Below are 22,327 nucleotides of genomic sequence, written 5' to 3'. Positions count from 1 at the left end.
AGATTAGGACTATTAGTCCAGTCAGTGATGGGGTGGCCTGAGATGTTGCTATGCTAATAAGACTGTTCTCCTGGCTAGCCTGGTGTCCTTCTTACCAAACACTGGCTTTAACTCTGGCTATTGTGAACACCCAGAGACTTACATACTCCTTCATAAAACCCTCTCCTCTCCTGGCCTCTGCAATGTTAAATTCCTACCTTCCCAATTCAGTTCTCTTTTCCCTTCTTAGATTTCTATTGTTGGTGTTTGGTTTTTAGTTTGTTTGTTTTAGAAGTCAAGATTTTATCTTTGGGCCACTGTGTTCTCTATCTACTGCAAGATACTTCTACTGCTGATTACTTCTAGCTCTTCTTTCTCATCAATGTTTTGCTTCTATCTTGTGACTGCTTATCCCTCGCTGCTCTTTCGTCTCCCAGCCCAAACTTTTCCTTAAGTTTAAACTGCAACTTATTGTCGGAGAAATCATCATGTCCTGCTGTTTTCCTAGGCTTGGAACATCTTAGAACCCCTGTTGATGACTGATCCGTGGTCTCTTACACTGTGCACCAAAATCACCCGGGGTTTCTTTAACCATCAATTCCCAATTGATGCCAATGTTGCACAGGCTAATTTGTTCCCTAGAAAGACTTACCAAATGCTTCCTGTCAGTCATTGGTTGTCATGTTTCCTGCATGACATAACAGCTTAGCTGAGACTCTAGAAGTGAGTCTCTGCCTTCCTGACTGGCGTTCTGGTTTCCTTCTTCCTAGCAAAACATGCTCCTTTTTCCAGCCTTTTGTTCTTCCATCTTCAAAAAATTATGTCCCCTGTCTGTTGAGCACATGTTATTTTCTCACAAGGCTCAGAAGGTCTTTAATGGTCTGTAAAATGTAGACAGCTCATACTCTGCTTTAGATATGAAATTCCTTCTGAAAGGATCATGATTTGAAGTCATAGTTTCCAGTTGGTAGGCTTATTGAGTGACTGCATCATGAGGATGCTAACTTCCTCCATGCATTAATCCAATGATGAGTACCTAACTGAAGTGGCCATTTGGAAGTAGAGTCTGATTAGAGGAAGTAGGTCACTGGGGGTGTTACCAAAGGCAACATCTCAGTCCTGGCCTATTCTGACTGGCTCTGACTCCATCTACCATGAGCTACTATAGTCAACTGTATGCTTTCCCACCATAATGTTCTGTGTCACCATGCAAGAGCCCAGAAGCAACACAGCCAAAAGACCATGGATTGAAACCTCTGGAATGAAACCTGAAACCATGAGCCAATAACTTAGCCTGCCTTAAACTGTGACTAACATCCCATTATCCATATGGCCTACTGCAGAGGGGTATGTGAGGATCAAATAAGATACAATGAACCTGTGTTCTTTCAAGTCATTATAAATAAAGTCATTGAAAACCCACATTTAATCAATGTTGAACCACCACTCCTGGAGATATAACAGGGTTAGAGTCCCCCAGGCCTTTGGACACACAATTGTCAATAACCAATGTGTAATTTTTAAAATCTTGTGTTCTTGCTGAAAGCTTATTTTAGACCTATTTTTTGATCCATTAATATTGAACTGATGGAATGAAGCCTGACCAATATGTACTTTCTCTGCTAGGTACATCGTGGCCTTCTGACACTTGGGAACACCAGATGGAAGTTTAACATTAAGCTTGGAGCCATTTGAAACAGTGAAATCACCAAGAAATAAAATTTAAAAAAAAAAAAACTGTAAAAGGCACAGCATGAAACAGACCTAGCCAATACTTGTTTACAGAGCTTCCCCTTATCCAAACTGTCCTGAGGAAGACACTTCAGACACTTTTTAACCATTTCATCCATGTTTGCAAATGTCCAAAACATGGCACAGAAATATAAGTAAATCAATTTGAGCCAGTAATTGAATTTGCAAATACAAGATCATGGATAATGAAAAATGAGATTCTATTAAAATAACCTTCAGTTATAGCCACAGAGTAGGGCTAGGATTACAGGTCAGTGGTACAGGGTTTGCCTAGCATGTACAAAAGGTTTGAACCTCAACGCTGGCAAAAACCAAAAGCACGATATAGAATATTCCTCAGCTAATAATGATGGCTACAGTTTTGAGTGTCTACAATGTACCTAAAGCTCTTCAAATTATTTTATATAAACTAATATATTTTAAAGCCTCAAAACTTCTGAGGTAGAAAATATCCATATGCCCATTTTGCAGATGAGGAAACTAGGACACTGAATAAAACACTTTCTCTGCCATACTGAATTTAATAGCTAAGGTTTCATTAGCAATTTTATGTAAGTTCTGCTATTGTTATAACATGCCCCCAGCAAGCCATGTGCTGGAAATTTCACCCCCAAATTAATTAAACAAATACTTCCAAAAAGGCTTTTGGAAGTAGAACTTTGGGAGTAATTGATATTGGTTGAGGTCATGAAGGTGTAAGTGTCTAGGAGTAAGAGGGTATTAACATTATATAAAGGATATGTGGGAGCTGGAGAGATGGCTCAGCCCTTAAGAGCACTGGCTGCTCTGGCAGACGATACAGGTTCGAGTCCCACTACTCACATGGAGGCTAACAACCAGTCATAACTCCAGTTCCACTGGAGCCAACACCCTCTTCTGTCCTTCCCAGGCATTGCATGTACAAGTATACTTATATACATGTAGGCAAAACATACATGTAAAATAAAAATAAGCAAATCAAAGATGTTAAGAATAGATAAATTAAAAGGAAATAGAGGCTAGCATGTTAGATATCTGACGCCATGTGCTGTCCCCTGCAGAGTTGTAACACAATGAAAAGGCTTTGAGATACGCCAGGACCACACTCTTTGACTCTAGCCTCCATTCCCATGAACTAAAAAAAAACCTCTTCACAAATTATTCAATAATCCATGATCTTCAGTTTTCTGTGGTAACAAAAAAAAATGAGCTAAGACTAGGTCCAACAAAGATTCTCTCTGGACCAAACTGAGTTCCTCTGAGGCCTCATCCTTGTCTTTAATAGATTTCACCAACGTTAATAGAGTCTCTAACAGCTCAAGACCACATCCCCAGAATAACCCATTCCCTCCCTTAAAGTGACTGAGTGAGAAAATTTTGACAAGATTGCCAAAATCTTATTGTGTGTTCCACAACATCTGAAGATAAGCCTCTGTCTCCTGAGCTCGGAGAGAGAACAGAATCCCCCCTTCAGTGACTGCTGACCAGCGCACACAGCTCACCTAACTCCTTTACAGTGATGAGCCTTAAATACTATTCACTCCCTTGACTCTCCTAAGCTGCTTCCCATGCTCCTCCCTCTCTCCTCTTCCTCCTTTAGGTCAGTCACCTCTGTACAAGCCAAAGCTGAATTCGGTTCACAGTGGACTCTTCCCCCATTACGACAGTAACCACTGATTAAAATTTGTCTTTAGCATCTTCACTAGTATGTGATTTTGTTTTACACTGACACTTTTTTCAGTCAATAGAGGAGAAACTGAGACTGTGCTCAGGAAAATTCCTCCACAGCCTATATTCTCTACCAGTGAATTTCCTACCACTGCCCCCAGGTGCATCTTTGCTCCAGCCAGTGTACTCTACGTATTTATTCTTTCACCAGACATTGTCTGCATTCTCCCAAAACTGTCAGGCACTAGGTTAGAGATTGGAGAGACAACAGACGGTGCAGACAGTTTCACCCCTAAGGAACTCAATGCCTGCTCATAATTTAATGATTCTGGACAGTAAGATGGGCACTATGCTTACAGAGTAAGGACCTCAAAATGGATCTCAAGAATGAGGCTTTTCACACAAAGTGTCTAAGGGGAAGTCAAGCGGAAAAGCTTTGATTAAATAATGATAGTCATGTAGACTTTATGAAGGGGATTTTGGAGTGCATAAGAAACAGATGCAAGGGCAGATATGAAGGCTACTATAGTCAAAAAAGTATGATATTTTAAAGGCTGGGACAAGCTCGGTGTGTAAGAAATACAGTAGACATAGGCAGAGAATGAGACGGCAAGAGGAAATCCCTGCAGGTCGACCTCGTGGCTCTGAATTATTTCAGAAATGCAATGAGCAAACTTTGAGTAAGTCTGGGCAGACATCAGAGATAAGCAGATTTGGATTGTCAGAAAGATAACTTTGGGGAACATGGGGGAAGAGATTAGAAGGGATTAGGACTGGAAGTAAGGAGACTCATGAGGAGACTGTGGCAGTAAGCCAGATAACAATGGGATTTGGGCTGAATTACTGCTCAGTTGCATGCAGAAGACCTGGAGACCAAAAGCAAAGCTCAGTTTCTGTAGGAGGAAAAAGCTAAACTGCCTATCATGTCAAATGGGCAAAGATGTGTCATCTGTCACCCCAAAGCCAAGATCCCTTCCACTTCAGAATCTTCTCTCTCTTCTCTCATATAGAATACTCTTCTACCCACAAAGTATGATCAGTGAAGGATCACCTTTCCTAAGAAACTGCTTTTCCCTACAGTCTCTCTACAACTTCTCCTTTCTCGACATGCCCTAATGTTATACAATATTCCTCAGACTTCTTGTCACTGTATCTTACAAATCAGTTTACACATGGGAGGGAGAGATACATCCCTTTATTATCTCCCATAAACATCCTAACACACAGTAAATCAGGGGATGTTTGATAATGGGAAAAGCATTTCTTTATAAGAAAAGGGCCTTCCTCAGTCTGAATATTTATTGAGATTAGTTTCTTTTTAATTTATTTTTATTTTACGAGTGTTTTGCCTGCCTGCATGTATATAAGTGCATTCATGTGTGCAATGCCTATAGTAGCAAGAAGAGGGCTAACTCTAACTAGAGTTAGAGAACTAATTGTTAGCTACCATGTGGGTGCCAGGAACAGAAGCCAGGTCCTCTGTAAGAGCAGTTGATGCTCTTAAGTACTAAACCATTTCTCCAGCTCCAAGATTAGATTTTGAACTGTGTGTCTTTCCCCTCAGGTTGTGAAGAAACTTGCATGGCATAAACTGGTTTTGCACCATCTAAAACTTAACAGAGCAACGTTATAACTTTCCAGCTCTAACTTACCAAAGTTATATCTCCTAGTCCTAACACTGGAGGAAAACCAAAACAATGTGTGACAACCACTTCTTTCTCCTCCTGCTACACACAGTCTAACTTATTCTCAGATGTTACTGTGTTTCATTCTTAAAACTGGCACACGAACCTTGTCCCCTTTATTCTGATGTTAAAATGCTTACCTTGTTCTCTGATCTCATTGAGCTCACATAAAATAAAAATATTCTTTCCAGAAAAGTCCTGTCTCTCCCTCCCATCATATCGTCAGCCCCCTCTCAGCTACCGCCAGCCTCAACCACCACATCTGCAATTCTCTCTCATGTAGCCAAAGTGTTTACTGAGCACCTAACAGGACCATGAACTGAGGTGTGATGGATGACTACTAACTCCTCCTTTCTGAGTCACCCCCCTTTCCTTTAGCCATGTTGTTCTTACTCCAATTCATTTTTTGATTATTTGTCTTATGGATTGTTTCTTATGAAGTTTAAAAACCCTGTATCTAATTGTTTACAAACTGAAATATTTTAGATTTGATATTTGGAATATTTACCAATGAGGTATCTTGGGAACAAGTCCCACAGCTAAACATAAAATTCATTTATGTTATATATACATGTGTCCTGAAGGTAATTTTATAATAATATTTGAAATAATTTTACGTGTGAAACAAAGTTCTATGAGGGACATTCTCTGCTTGTGGTATAAAGCACCAGAAGCTTTGGACTTTGGAACATTTGGGGTAAGATGGCTAATGCATACAAACAAACCTTTGCCTTGGAGTTCAAAGGGCCCATCATTTTCCCACCCTCTGATCTATGTCCACTGTATCTCAGCCAAACTCAAAGGGCTCTCTGTGTAAGTCTCTATCCTTGTTACCTCAAGTTACTTTTATCCCACATTTTCCTTTTAATTTTCTGCTTTGTATGTCTAAGGCAAGACACTTAGGAGGAGTCTTTCAGACACCATCAACTATGCTACTCAACATTATTCTAATCTGTTTCCTTGACTAGCTCCTAAATAAAAATTCTTTTGAAATTGTCCAAGGAGCAATGTAATAGACACTTTGCAGAGTTCAATGGTGAATGGTATCAATTTAAATAAATTTTCCATTGAATTTTGCATTGAGGGGAGCTAGTATTACTGATAGAAACAGAGTATTTTTTTCTGACACTGAAGAGTTCATTTGCAAATAAACTGTAAGGCGTTTAGAGGACGACAGCACATCTACAGCTTAATTTTGTTTGATCACACAATTTGTAATAGGTTTGGCTATACATAATTAATAAATATCAACTTGTAGGGACCCAATTTTCAATTGCTTGATATTATTAATGTTACCAAAAGCTAGAGTTAAAAAAAAATTGGCTAAGATCCAAGAAAAAAATGACAAATGCTAGCAAGGACATGGGTAAAGAAGAACACTCATTTAGTGGTCATGGGAATGCAAACTGGTGCAGTCACTATGAAAATCAGTGATCCAGCTCTACCACATGATCCCACTCTCGATTATATAATGGTCTCTGTATCCTACTACAGAAATACCTGCTCATTCATGTTCAGTGCTGCTCTATTCACAACATCCAGGAAATGGAAACAGTCCAGATGTCCATCAACTAGTAAAGGAACAATGAATGTATGGTACAGTTACACAAGGGACTATTATTCAACTGTTAAGAAAAACGAAATTATGAAATTCAAGGGTAAATCAATGGAACTGGAAACAATAACCCTGAGTGAGGTAAGTTAGAATCAGAAAGACAAATGCTGTGTGCTCTCTCTCATATGTGGATGCTAGCTTTGAATCGTTCGATATGTGTATTTCAACTGGAAAAATTCACAGAGGTCAGGAAACTTATAAGGGCTCGTGGGAGGGGAGATAGAATGCAGTCATTTAAAGGGGGAAAGGAGAATGATGGAATGAGAAGAATGAGGTGAGGTGGGGGATGGAAGGGCAGAGTAGAGAGAGCGTGGGAAGGAATAACACTAAAGGTCTTTTGAAAATCTCCTATGGAAGTCTACTATTGTAGAGGCCACTTAAATATATACATATAGATATATAAAAAGAATTTAGGGACTGGAGAGATGGTACTGGCTGCTCTTACAGAGGACCTGGGTTCAGTTCCTCATAGTGAAAGTGAGCTGTAAGGGTCATGTGTTATTTCCAGGGATACTGGGCATTTATACTTATTTACTACAAGGAGAGAGTAATAGCCAAAATCCAGTCAACAAATTCCAATGAGTTTCGATTAGAGAGAACAGGTGCCTGAACATACATCTGGGCAAAGTTGTAGAGGATGCTTTCCCGTTCTGCTGCAGGCCTGGCTAAACAGTACTGAGGGTCTCTTTCCTCAAAATAATGCAGGCAGCACTGGATGGAGCAGCAAACCTGCTATGCTCATCATTCATACACAGCAAGCTGGCCTGCCTCTTTCCTTGACCTCAACTCTGCAGTGGTCTTTACAGAGATACAGAGCTGCCATCTAGTGACCAAGATGTAAAAAGCAAAAGGCTTGTGAGTGGAAATTGTGAACTTATTTCCTCAAGTAATTAAGTACTAAAATTAATATCATTTTGCACATCAAAGTTAGAGTAAAACTTCACTAAAGTGAGCTAATAATCCATATGTCTCTATTTTATATTTTGGATTATTTGTTTTGGGAGCAGTTTCTCCCTGTCGCCCCAGCTTGTCTAGAACGCATTGTGCTGACCAAGCTGGCTTTTATCTCAGAGAGATCTGCCTGCCTCTGCCTCCCAAGTTCTGGGATTAAAACCATGGGTCACCTCACCCACCTCTACTAATGTCTTAATATTGACACCTGATTCATAAATTATATAGTTTAAAATCAATAGAATAACTTTTAAATGAATTTCTCATTTCATCCATTCAATTGTTTTAGAAAGATGGTAGTGAAGAGTCATATGGGAATTATCAACATAAGAGTAAGATTTCTTTTATCATAGTAGCTGCTTTAAAAATACCTATACACAAATCTTAGCTTAACACTATCAACTTTGTGGCATCAGGCAAGTTATTTTTAACTCCTCTAAATATCATTTTTTTTAGTAAAATGGAAAATATAATAAATATTTGAAAGGATTCCTGTAGGGACTACACAAGGTAAAGAATAAGTTCACTGTAGATTAACAATTAATTCTAGGGGCTGGAGAGATGTCTCAGTGGTTACGAGCATTGGCTATTCTTACAGAAGACACAGGTTCGAATCCCAGCACCCACACAGTAGCTAACAACTGTTCATTACTCTAGTTCCACAGGATCCAATGCCTTCTTCTGTCCTCCAAGGGTACTGCACAACACAGATGCACATACACACAAGCAGGCACAACACTTGCAAACATTTTTTAAATTTTATTTATTATTTTTATCTTTTTATGTGTGTGAGTGTATTGCCTGCATGTATGTGAGTGCACCCATGTTGTACAATGCTGCGGAGATCAGAAGAGGGCTTCAGATTCCCCTGGAACTGGAGTTAAGGATGGTTCGTAGCTGCCATGTGGGCGCTGGGAATCAAACTGGATCCACTGCAGGAGCAGTCAGTGCTCTTAACTGCTGAGCCATCTCTCCAGCCCTGACACTTGTATACATTTTTTAAATTGTTTTAATTAATTAGAGTTCCTTGTGTGTCCCCCTGCCCCCAGTCAGTTATTTTAGGCTCATATGAGACATATCCATAAAAAGAACTTATAATGAAGAGTCCATGAATTTAAAACTAAGTCTGTCATTGAATACTGAACCTTGACTGTTTTCAGTATTGCTACCTCTCAATTATTGTGCCCTGTTTTTCTGACTTCTACACATTTCACAGTCAATACAGAACAAGTATTCTTCCAAATCCACTCACTCTTCCATCTTTGAACATCTGCTTTTAAATGGTGCACCCCATTACATCTTCTCCCAATTTTAATATATTTTATCATTGTCACAGTTTCAGAAAAACAAATCACTCTGTCTATTTGACTATATATCTTAAAATCTTGTAGCTTTAATCTTAGCACAGAGTACAAGGTTGTGCATGTTTTATCACTGTTACTACAGAATACTTCTCATTTGGGTCCCTTTAGCATTGTCATATACAACAAAGAATCTAATATTTATTCAAATAATGATCTGTTCATGCCTAGCTATAAAAATAAAGTGGAAAATCTGAGAAGATATTTTGAGGGCAAGAAGTTTTTGACCATTGCCTACTTTACTATTCCATTTTCCTCTTTTTAGCTTTCTTTTCCTAGTTCACTATAAACTAATCAATATAGTTAAGTACATAAGCATTCGCTGGGCCCACAGGCCTCCCCTCGTGTGCCAACATTGATATCTGTCTCTCCTCTAACAACAAAAGAAGAAAATACTGAGCTGGGAAAGTTATTTTATGACACCATCCTTAAGAGTAGCTTTATCCCTAATGATAAAAGCTCAGATCTCTTTAATTTTGTAGAGCATCTGGATTCTATTAAATTTCTCCTCCAGGAAGAGTGATACCTTTAATGTAAGATGGAAGACTTTTTTTTCAAACATAATTCAAAAGAGCCAGGCAGAGTGGCTAATTCCTTTAGTCCTAGCACTTGGAAGGCAGACATAGGTGGAGCTCTGTGAGATCAAGGCCAGCCTGGTCTACATTGTGAATTCCAGGCAAGGTGGTTGCTAAAGGAAGACCCTGTCTCAAAAAGACCAAAAGTAGAAAAACAAAAATAAAAAGAAAACAAAACAGAATTCAGCTTTCATTTTAAAGAAACAGATTTGCATTTAGAGCTCAAGTGTGAATCCTTTTGTCTACTGGACCATACTCAGTAGAAATGAGTAAATATCCTTGCTATTGATGTCCAAAGTAGACTTTCTAATACACTACCAAGTTATTTTCAAAAGAATAGTTGGGTATAATTATAACTAAGTGAAAATATTACCTGTATATCCAAAACAGTAATTACTATCTCTAGTCAGTGATTCAGTGTTCTACAAAATGGTTCCTTTCTTACCATGTTTTAATTATTTACTTCTGTGTATATATGTGTTTGCATATGTGTAGATATGTGGGTGGGGGTACATATGCATATGTGTACATGTGTACATGTGTACAGGGAGGCCAGAAGTTAATGTCAGATGTCTTCCTCAATCACTTTCTATCATTTATTTATTTATTTATTTATTTATTTATTTATTATTTATTGAGACAGGGTCTCACACTGAAACTGCAGTTTACCAATTTGACTAGGCTGAATGTTCACTGAATTCCCAGGATCCACATGTCTCTGCCTCTCCAGCACTGGGATTATAGATGTCCACTGCCACCCCCAGCTTTTTTTCTTTTTTACATAGATATTATAGACCCAGTCTGGGATCTTCATCCTTACATAGCAACCATTTCACCAAATGAGTCATCGCCCCAACACATCTTGGTAGTTTAAGATAGCAAGCTCCTTTGAATATAAGAAAAATACATAGAATATTGGCTTCATTAGTAACAGATGAAACAGTCTAAACAGACACCAGCAAGTGTTGCCTCCTCCAAAGCAATTTAAGAAGCTAGGTCATCAATGGCACAATCATTACCGACCATGTGTAAAGTCCTCGGTCCCATCTATAGCATGGCAGAAAAGACTCGTACTTGATCTTAGAATCACTATGACAAATTGTTTAAAGAGTACCCCTGTACTATAATTAGGCACATCACAGCACAAATATTTCCTGATATGGCCAGAATTGTTTACTGGAAACAGCTAATATTAGGACCAACTTTGTAGCTGGGTGTTGAATGGTGTAATCATTTGCAAAGTTTGTACTCACTTTCACTTGAAGACTGAATTTCATTGCAAAATACAAATCAAAGGAAGCATTCCTTTTTGCCTGACTAGGCTCTCCTGCAGGCTTAGTACCAGGTCAGTCCAGCCATCTGGGCAGACAGGAGGATGAATCATAGAGCCTATAACCATTTGAAGACAAGAGAAATGGGGATTGACATCCTAATAAGATCTTCTTACCTGTTGGACAGCATTTGAACATTTTTTCGGGCTTTCCAAAATAGAGGATTGAAGTTCTGGATTGGAAAGGAAGCAGACAGTTAATATCATAAAGAACAAATCTTTGCATTTGCTCAGGCAAAAACTAAAACTTTCACTAAAATACATCTTTACCCATAAGTATGAAAATATCCTGTCTCTCTTCCAGTTCTGTTAATGTATCATGAATAAATGACTTCCTTTCAATACACAATACATGAATAATGCAAATACTCGTGTCATTGGCTGTTTTGAAAACAGGAGTAGCCCTATGCTCTTCTCCAAACACCAAGTGCCAAGTTCTTGCTACGATTTTCAATTAGCTTAGTGAAAGTTTGTATATGATGGAAACCACCCCATCTTGAATCAGCCTAGGATTTCAAAGGCCTTAGATAATGACAAATTCACTTAGGATTTTAATGAGGCATAATGAATACTGCCACCTAGAGGCATGAGTAACAAAGATTCTAAAAGGATTTTCTACTTTGAGGCTTTTTTTTTTTTTTATCATTTGAGATTCATGAGTTGGCATATTCGTCATACTGTAAAATCTAAGGACATTTGCAAACGCTAAGGTTTTTGTCTAAGCTAGAGGACACTTCCTTTGAAGTGAAGCTTGCGTACAAATTTAAGAATAGAAAATTAGATATAGAAGGGTCACCATGCATCCCCAATGTTCCAAGGAACAGGATCTGAACACCACTATCCTCACACATCCTATGAATTTTAGAGATAAGCAACACAAGGCACATTGCAGAAACTGCTGGTGGCAAGATGCTAGAGGCTGAGTCCTCTGCCTGTCACACTCCTGGCCTGTTAAAGGCATGCATACTAGACACTGGAAACAAGCTACAACAGTCACAGTTCGCAATTATTTTAACAACCCCAGCATGGAAATAATACACAAAACAATGCTACAGAAAAATAGGAAGTATTGGGTATTTAAAGAGCATAACACACTGCAAACTACTCTTAAAGCTTTCATCATACTCAGGTGAACATCACAGTCTTGACACAGACTCACTGACCCAGTTTCATTAGCCTCTCTGCACATTAATTTCTAACCATCCTACCTTCTCTATTTGTTCATTATGATCTGTCCCCCATGACCAGTTTTCATCTTCTAATATCTCCAACACACCACTTCAACAGGACCTCCAAGGCCACAGGGCTGCTGTCTCTACCTGGAACCTTCCTTCTGCTTCCTGACACCTGAATGCTGCCCTTTCCCAGCTCCTTGGCTCTTTCTCTGAGAACTTTGTACTCTATAGTAGCATCTTCTCAGTTTCCCAGCATGCCCTGGTCTCCAGTCCTTACTTCTTCCACAGCATGAGTCATCACACTCCATATTCCATAAGTCGCTTTTTGCCTACTTATTTGTTGTCTCTCTTATCTCTTACTCCATGTTATTATTTGGACTGGGAAGGTTCCCCCAAACACTCATGCCTTCAAGGCTTGGCCTTGGGCTGGTGATGCTATTGGTGAGACTTTCAGGAGATAGAGTATAAAGTAGTTCACAATGGCATCCTGGACAATCTCTCTCTCTCTCTCTCTCTCTCTCTCTCTCTCTCTCTCTCTCTCTTTCTCTCTCTCTCTCCTCTCCTCTCCTCTCCTCTCCTCTCCTCTCCTCTCTTGTTTCTCTCCTTTTTTTTCATCTTCCCAACTGGTATAAAGTAATCAGGTTTCTTTTAAAGATTTATCTCCTTTTTTGTGTACACATGTGCACCATGTGCATGCCTGGTATCCAAAAAGAAAATCCCCTTGGAACTGGAGTTACAGATGGCTCTGAGCTGCCATGTGGGTGCTGAGAACAGAACCTGAGTCTTCTGAAAGAGCAGTAAGTACTCTTAACTGCTGAGCCATCTCTCCAACCCAGTAATCAGCTTTGATCAGCCATGCACTCTCCACCATAATGCTCTCTCTCTCTGCAGTCCTGTACCACAGTGCCTAATGACCGTGAACAGAAACCTCTGAAATCATGAGCCAAAATAAATGTTTTTATCCTCTAAGTTCATTTTATTACATACCTCTCATGATAGAAAGCTAAGCAACATGCTCCACTACAACTAAACTCCATGAAAGTGGGCATTTCTGTCAAATATTGCCTCTTGATGTACACTAACATTTATAATAGTCCCTTTTAAAAATAGAGCTTAAAATATTGTTGAAGTGAATATAAGAAGAGGAATAAGAAACATGTAATGAAAGATCTCATCAAGAAATAGTGTAGCACCCCCCCCCAAATGTGATAAGCTAGTTAGGGATGAAGAAGGATTCCATGGTTTCATAAAAGGCAGAGTAGATATGCCTTGCATCTAACTACTTTATGAACTTCAACAAAGCCAGTATCTACAAAACAAAGTTGGAGAATAGTATGAAGCAGTCACTTACCAATAGATGTCATGGGGACAACAGAATCAAAGCAGGCGACCTTAAAAGGCGACCGTTTTCCCAGATAACACTTTCATCAGGCTAATCAAAACAGGGATTCTTCTATCTACATTGCACTTGACACCAGAGTCATCTACATTTCAATAGCAATCGCTTGTTTAAAAGCTAATCAGTAGTTAATAAAGCAAATCCAAAGTCTGTTTCCATCACCTCCACACACATCACAAATAGACCCATGATAAGTCCTGGATTAGCACACATGGAGGAAAGTGTCATTCATTCCTCTTCTTAGTTAAATAGTATAGTAAGAGCAAACTGATCCTAGTACCGCACTAACATTTGTTAGACAAGCATACAAAGTTTCCTATGTTTTTCTTACAAGTCCTTGACCTGGTAAACTGCTCAAGAAACTAGCTTCCAGTTGGTCGGTGGAGAACAAGTACATTCACCAGAATAATGTAATTAGAAAACTGTGTACTAGAAAGATTACCCAATATTGTGGACTTCTACATTCAGACTCTCGGCTTCCCTGTATCCCATTCACCAGTCACCTGATCCAATTCATTCTCCATCTCTGTCTCCACCTTGTTCACTGATCTCTTTTATTGAATCTGTGTTTTAAAATACTGAAGAAAAATGTATATCTCGAAATACTGTGCAAAATCACAAGCTGGGATGTAGGAATCTGGAAGGTCAGGATTATAAGATGAAGACTACAGATAAAGGGACTCTACTGCAAAGTAAAGCAAGACTGGATGAGAAAAACCAAGATGAAGTAATACAAATATGGAGAGGGGGAAATATTAGGGTGACAGAGACAGAGAGAAGAAGACAGTAAAGGTTCAGAAAGCAAACAGAGCAAAAGACAAATACCCAAAGCACCATGCAGGGGGTAAGAGGAGAAAATGGTAAGTGAGCTGCATCCTGAGTATCAGACCCTTTCATGGGGAAGGTGGATTTGAAACACGAGCTTAACTCAGTCCACACTGAGCTTCCTTGAAGGACATGACTGTCCCTCACACAAACTGGTGTATCTTTCTTCAACCTAGATCCAATGGTACTTTCCAGAATGTTTATCAGCCAGCTTTGGGACTGAAAATGTCTCCAAGAAATACTGAACAGTTATTTTAAAGAGTGGTCCAATGTGCACACCTGAGAGTACGTTGAAAACTATCAACTTCAACTTCATTGCCTTCTGAAAAATTCAGAAACCAGACCACTCCCTTTTTAATATCACTACATATCAAAGAGGGAGAAAGAATATTCTTGACTAATCTTTCAATGTTCCATATTTTTAGAGTTACTTCACAAAATTCTGACTACAATCTAAAATTCCTGGTTTCCTACTAAACGTAATTTATATGTTTTGTTGCTGTTTGTAGCTATAAAACACTTCTGACCTTAAACTCATGATCCTCCTACTTCCACTTCCCAAGTGTAGAATTATAAGTATGTTCCACTGTTATGGCTAATCTTGGTTGTCAACTTGATGCACCTGGGGAAAAGGGAACCTCCTTTGAGGGACTACCTGGCTACTGGATATGAGAGGTAGCAAGATGGCCATCATAGGCTTCTCTACCTAAAATGGATAGTGAATTAAATCACCAGTTCGAAACTACAAAATATATCTCCTCACAGTGAAGTAGATAGTCATAAGCAGTTTTACCCTTTAAGTGAATGTAGACTCATATAAGAGTTATTGAATTACATCTTCCTTAATGGTATATGTCAATTTGTTTCAAATCTAGTTAATTTAATTGTCAGATAATTCCTTGAATAACATTTAAATTGCATGCTTTGTGATGGGCTGTCTCATACATGATAGATGTTTTAAATTCTGATATGGTATATCTTTGAATGTGGAAATGGGGGGGACTGACAATGTTCAAAACAGCCTCTTCCATATGCTCTGCTTATTTGATTCTTTACTAGTATGGCTCATCCCATCACTGCCAACAAAAGATGTCCATACTTGGATATTAACAGGAAAAGCTGAAAATACAGGATGCCCGCCAACCCCTGCCACATACACTCAAATACTGACACACAATCCATCTATTCTTACCTATTTTGCCTGGTTTATGTTGAAGCCCATGGAGAAAAAACACTATCAATTCATGATTGGTCCTCCTGCATTCCATCAACTAAAAAGTGTCAAAGCATTTGGATAAAACACGGAAATGGGTTGATGATTTAATTGCAGTATAGTATACATCTCCTTTTTTAAAAGACTCCTCTGTGTGTGTGTGTGTGTATGTGTGTGGGGGGGGTGTGTGTGCACACATTTATGCCACATATGTGAGGATGTCCATGGCGGCCAGAAGAGGGTGTTGAATCCCCTGGATCCTCAGGACATGAATGCTGGGAACCAAACTTGGGTCCTCTGCAAGGGCAGCAAGCACTCTTAACCACTGAGTCATCTCTCCAGCCCTCCAATATCCTTCTTCTTAGGGGTTGTAAGAGACATTGCTTTTGGATATCATTGGCTAAGAAATTTGAGGCTCTCTAAGCCACTGTTGTTTTCAATCTCACGGCCATTAAGGATGTTCCCTTTTCCTCCTTGAAATGGAGAAATACATTTCCAGTTACCTTAAAATGTTACAGATTCTTCTGAGGTATATTTCAGTAAGCTAAGCTAACCCAGATTCACTTTATTATTTCATCCTCAATTCTTTTTAGTTTGATCCATTTCCCTTTGACATCTTTTTGTATTCTTTTTTGTTTTGTTTTGTTTTGCTTGAAGTAGGGTCTCCCTGTCGCCCCAGCTGTCCTGGAACTCACTATGTAGACCAGGCTGACCTTGAATCCACAGAGATCCGCCCGCCTCTGCCTCCCAAGTGTTGGGACTACAGGCGTGTGCCACCATGCCCGGCTATTTATACGTTGTCAATGGTTGCCACAAAATAAGTGGATTTTTTTGTAGGATTTTTTCCAATAAATTTTTCTACATGATATCTCACCACATATATGAACACAGATTTAGTTAGACATACACACATATATGAGTGATTTTTTTTTTCTTACAGATTATCTGTGCCTGCAGTCTTTTAAAGTTGGTCCTACATTGGCTGTCCTGGCCATTCACATTTTCAAGGAAAGATAAGGGACTGCATTTTGCACAGGTGAAAGGATAATGTTTAAGTCTCTACTTACAACCTCACATGTCTTTTCTATTCTCTATGAAAATAAAACCTCAAGTTAATGAACGCTTTGGATTTTTATAAATCAATTAAATGACAATCTGGGTCTTAATGTTTGTTTTATTAATTTCTCTTTAGTTACAACACTGAATTATGGGTTTCATTATATTTTCATCCATTTATATCAAATTCACACCCCACTACTCTCTGTCCAACTTCAGCAACCACACTTCCTTATAGGGGCATCTCCTTCCTTATCAAAAATATTCCCTTTGTTGTCATGTTCTACACACACACACACACACACACACACACACACACACACACACAGACTTATTCTTATGTCTTTCCCTCATTAACTTGAATTGTGCTCTATCCCCCACCAGTTTAGTACCCTTATTTTCAACAAATCTTTTCACTTCTACTTTCAAATCCTAAATATGTGCATTTATTATATAAATTAAATCTAGACTGTGCATATGAAGCATATAAGATTTGTCTTTTAGTCTAATTTATTCTTTTTTAAAGATTTACTTATTTTTATTTTAAGCATACGAACATTTTGGCTGCATGTGGGTATCTACACCATGTGTCTGGTGGCTGCAGAGGCAGAAAGGGTGTTGGTATCCCCTGGAACTGGAGTTACAGGTGGTTGTTAGGTGCCACCTGGATGCTGAGACCCGAACCCAGGTCCTTTGCAAAAGCAGCAAGTGCTGTTAACTGCTGAGCCACCTCTCCAGCTCCCATGAGTCTAGCTTATTCTGAACACAATGATGTCTGTCTATACACATGGACCTCTATAAACAGGGATAAACAGGTATCTTTCTGTTGTACTGCCTTAGATTCCTTTGGCTGTATACCTGGAATGGTATAACTGGATCATATGTTAGTTTCACTGTTAGGTTTTCTTAGTATCTCCCACAGTAAATTCCATAGCAGTGATGCTTTTATTCACTCTCACCAACAATGTGTAAATATTCCTCTTCTCCCTACAGCCTCTGTACCATTTCTTATTTTATGTTTTCTCAGTTAGTCATTCTGACTAAAGGTGAAACTGAGTACTGATAATAGTTTGCAGTGACTTGGTGTTTGTCTCTTTTTAAAATATTTTATTTATCATTATTTTTACACACACACAACATATATATGTATACTGCCTGAATGTATGTATGTAAGTGTGCCCATGTCGTGCAATGCCCCCGGAGGTCAGAAGAGGGTGTCATATCCCCTGGAACTGGAGTTAGAGACTGCTGTTAGCTGCCATATGGATGCTGGGAATCAAACCCAGATCCTCTGCAAGAGCAGTCAGTGCTCTTATCTGCTAAGTCATCTCTCCAGCCCCATGCTTTCTCTCTTATATATGTTTTTAATTCTTCTGATCAAAAATTAGGTAGCTATGGCTGGCTAGGTTTGTTTCTGCTTTCTCACTTCATCAACTATTCTATTCCTTTAATTTCCATTCCACTGTGCCTGTGTGTGAGAGAAAATAACATCCTACTTTTGTTACTACAACTATATAAACAGCATGAAATCAAGTATCTGGATATCTCCTGCACTATGCTTTATGTTTAGGATGGTTTTGGCTATTCTGCATTATAAAAAATATTGTATATTATTTTTATTTTATGTGTATGAGTGTATTGCCTGCTTGTGTGTAAGCACACCCATGTCATGTAGTGCCTGCAGAAGTCAGAAGAGGGTGTTAGATTCCCCTGGAACTGAAGTCATGGACAGTTGTTAGTTGCCATGTGGGTGCTGGGAATTGAACCTGGTACTCTGCAAGAGCAATCAGTGCTCTTAAAGGCCGAGCCACCTCTCCAGCCCTATTCTGCATTTTTGTACTTCCATATAAATTTCAGCATCCTTTTCCCCCCATTTTCTATTAATACAATTATTGGAATTTTTAGGAACATTGCTTAGAATCTGTAGGTTTATTTGTTGAAAGATGGACATTTCTTCAATATTAGTTCTGCCAAATCATGAGCATGGGAGGTCTTTCCATCTTCTACCATTCTTTTTTTTTATTTAGTGTTTTAAAGTTTTCATTGTAGAGATCTTCTTTCATATTCTTGACTTTCCCCTGAAGCCACTGTAAATGTGATTGTTTTCCTGAATTCTTTTTTTAAATTATTTATTTCATAACCATATGATTAGAGGAGGCATTTCATTACAACATCATTGACATATTCAATAACAATTTCCAGAGCTAAGATGCTTCTCTTTCAAAACTGGCTATAAATTATTAGGTTGGAAGTTGAATTAATACAGTTATACAATATTGTACTCCATATAAACCTTATAAGATATAAAATTAAATGAGGTTTTAAACTTTGAAAAAGATCTCCATTTCATTATTAAAATACAGTTTCATACAGAAAAATTCATTTTAATACAATTGACACTAAGATGCACATGCGTTTCTAATCTCTATATATCTGATTATTACTAGTCACAGTCGGTTACTTTCTGAGCTCCTTAGCAACTGAGCATGGATATAAAGTCATCAGGTAGACTTCAATGATAATGTTTTTCACATCTACCAATTATTAAGGAGCAAATTTTTATACTTTGAAGAATTTTATTTTTTATACACCCACTTCCCAGGTAGCACCCTCCTATAGCCTCTCTCCCTCCACTAGAGCCCTTATACTCTGATATCCCTGCTATTGTCTGCTGTGTTGTTGGCACCCCCAGCCATTACCCACTACTTGTCCTTCTGGTGAATCTAGTCAGCCTGTCTAGAGGTCTTTGTTCCAGGAGGGTCAGCTGTTCCTCATCTAGGGGCAATCAGTTGTGAATATTCCTTTGGATAAGATTGGGGTCTGCTGTTCATTTTCCCAGTTCTATGCTGGATTACTATCTGGGAATCCATGGCATTGTTGCTTGTTATGTAGCCTTTAGCTATACATAGGGACTCTTGAAAAATTATATTGGCCCCTTTAATCTTTGGTTATACTTCCCTTTTGGGTGTTTAAGGCCATACAGTTGGCCCAGATAAACCAAATTACTTTTACTCTTAAGGTCACTTGAAGATCTGTTCCTCGGGGGTGACATGGGCTTGGAAGGAGCCCCTGGCTCCTTTCTTTTAACAGTTTGACTTATATGAAGATAAATCAAAGGTCCTGCTCGACCATGGCTGGCTTCGATTGGAAGCATGAAAGAAATGATTCCTCTGTGTTGATCCTCCTGTTTGGAGACTGGACACTGGTTCAAGTCCATCACTTGGGGTCTCCTCAGCCTTTTTGATCAAGAGAAGAGGTGACCGAACACAATTACAGGATATTTTGAGTGATGCTCATAGTCCCCTGGAACTAGTCGACCTAGAAGGGCAAGGAGTGAAAATTGTCCTTCATGTCCCTCTGACCAAATTAGTATAGGCCTCAAAGTATGTCTGTTAAATATTGGAGAAGGTTAGCTCCACCAGCCTGGTACTTTTAATGACTGTGTGTCATGTAAATGACACATGAGAAATGGGTCATGACACATGAGAAATGGGTCATGACACATGAGAAATGGGATAAATCTTGGGCAAAGACCAATTGTTCTCAGATGAACCTTACCTAGACATATATTTCTTGATCTGCTATGTATAATTTGTCATTAGGTTGTAGGAGTAATATGGTTCTCACTGGTTTTCAAAGCTAGCTAGGCATTATCTCTTATTGGCATATCAAAAAACAACCTTTTTTTTTTAAATCTTGCTACTTTGATGACCATGCTGATCAGGTGTAAAAGTTCTCTGTTGCAGTCTTTAGAATATTTTTTTGTATCAGATCACGTCTTCTACAGATAGAAATAATTTGACTTTTTTCATTCCAATTGATATCTTTAATCTCTTTTTTTTTTCTTTGGTAATATGGCTAATATTTCACACACCATGTTGAATAAGTATGTGGTCAGTGGAAACTCTTGTTGCATGATTTTAAAGGAAACATTTTCAGATTTTCATCATTTTTTTATAATGCTGGCTATAGGTAGGTCATATAAAGAATTTAATGTATTCAGGCACATTCCTTTTATTCCTAGTTCCTCGGGGTTGTTAACATGAAGGGAACTTGGCTTCTGCATCTCCTGAGATGATCATGCAATTTCTGTCCCTGAGTCTATTTGCATGGTATATTATATTTGATTTGCAGATGTTGGCCCATCCTTACATGTTGGGAATGAAACAACCTTAATTTGTGCATGGTTTCAATGTCCTGCTGAAAGCAGTTACATTTTTTAAAGAAATTCTGTAGCTGTACACATTAAGGAAATTTATCAATTTTTTAAATGACTCATAATCCAGTTTTGGGTATCAGGATAATACTGGTCTCACAGAATAAGCTTAGTAGTGCTCTTTCTCCTTCTATAAGTGAGAAGCATTGCTGTTAATTATTGTTTACTAATCTGGGATACTTCAGTAATGAACTTATCCAGTCTGTGATTTTTTTCCTTTCCCTGATTGTTCATTCATTCATCCATTCACTTATTTGTTAGGAGACTGCTAATTACAGTTTCATCCCCATTGTTCATTTTAGATCTGTCTTATGTATCATCTTAATTTAATTTCCTCAGGTTATATGTTTCCAGGGCTTCATCCATTTATTCTAGTTTTTCAGTTTCTTGGAAAACATGTTTTCAGAATATTCACTAAGGTCTCTTGAATTCTACCAGTATCTGTTGGACTCTTCCTTTGTTCATCTCTAATATGATTGATTTGCATCTATTTCTCTTTTGTTAGGCTAGCATAAGTTTTGTTGAAATAGTTCATTTTTTCAAACAACTCTTTGCTTCATTGATTTTTTTGTATTGTTCTTTCCAAAAGATACTGGTAATTTGTGTTTTATTTTTCCTTTTAGTCTAGGAATTGTTTTTTTTAATTAGAAGAAGCATTTCATTACAACAGCATTAACCTATTCAATAACATTTTTCTGAGCTAGGGTACATCTCTTTCAAGATTGGTTGTACATTTTTAGGTTTACAGATGAACTATTATGCTTATACAATCTTTTATTCATTATAAACTCTATAAGATATAAAATTAAGTGAGGTTTTAACATTTAAAAAAGATTTCCACTTCATTGTTAAAATACACAGTTTCATACAGAAAAATTCATTTTAAGGCAATTGACATTGAGACGTTTTCACATGCATTTCTAATCTCTATATATATGACTATTACTGGTCACAGTTGCTTACTTTCTGAGTTCCTTGGCATATGAGCATGAATATAAACTCATCAGACAGCCTTCCTCTCCCACTAGAGCCTCCATACTCTGCCATCCCTGCCACTGTCCACTGTTTTCTGTCCACTGTGTTGTCAGGACCCCCATCTATTCCCCCCTATCTGCCCTTCTCGCAAATCTAGTCAGCCAGCGGTCCCTGTTCCAAGAGGATCAGCTGTTCCTCATCTACGGCAATCCATTGTCAGTATTCCTTTGGATAGAATTGGGGTCTGCCGTTCATTTTTCCAGTAGTGTGTTGGGTTACTATCTGGAAGAGCCTTTATCCATCCTGGCCAACACCTCGACTGAAGGTATCGCCTGTCTGGCTTTGGTGATGTCAAGTAACTTTTAGCTATATATGTGTATGCTCTTATGAAATTATATGGGCCCCTTTAATCTTTGGTTATACTTCCCTTTTGGGTGTTTAAGGACATACAATTGGACCAGATAAAGTGATTTGTTTTTACTCTTGAGGTCATTAGAGGATTTGTTCCTCAGGGGTCCCATGGAGTTGGGAGGAGCCCCTGGCTCCTTTCTTTTACCAGTTCCATCTATGTGA

General features: G+C 38.5%; 1 protein-coding gene across 1 annotated transcript in view; it reads right to left on the bottom strand.

The window, feature by feature from the left end:
* The window catches only part of Fmn2 (formin 2), a 396,698-nt gene that overhangs the window by 290,687 nt on the left and 83,684 nt on the right, over positions 1-22,327 (bottom strand). The window contains exon 4 of the mRNA XM_008847787.3: positions 11,013-11,068. Coding sequence (XP_008846009.1) covers positions 11,013-11,068 — 56 coding nt within the window. The remainder of the gene's footprint in view (positions 1-11,012; positions 11,069-22,327) is intronic.

This window comes from Nannospalax galili, unplaced genomic scaffold, assembly GCF_000622305.1.
Source record: "Nannospalax galili isolate Female #2095 unplaced genomic scaffold, S.galili_v1.0 scaffold604, whole genome shotgun sequence".
Taxonomy (NCBI): Eukaryota; Metazoa; Chordata; class Mammalia; order Rodentia; family Spalacidae; genus Nannospalax; species Nannospalax galili.
The sequence above is the reverse complement of the archived record's forward strand: the minus strand, read 5'-3'. Positions and strand labels throughout refer to the sequence as shown.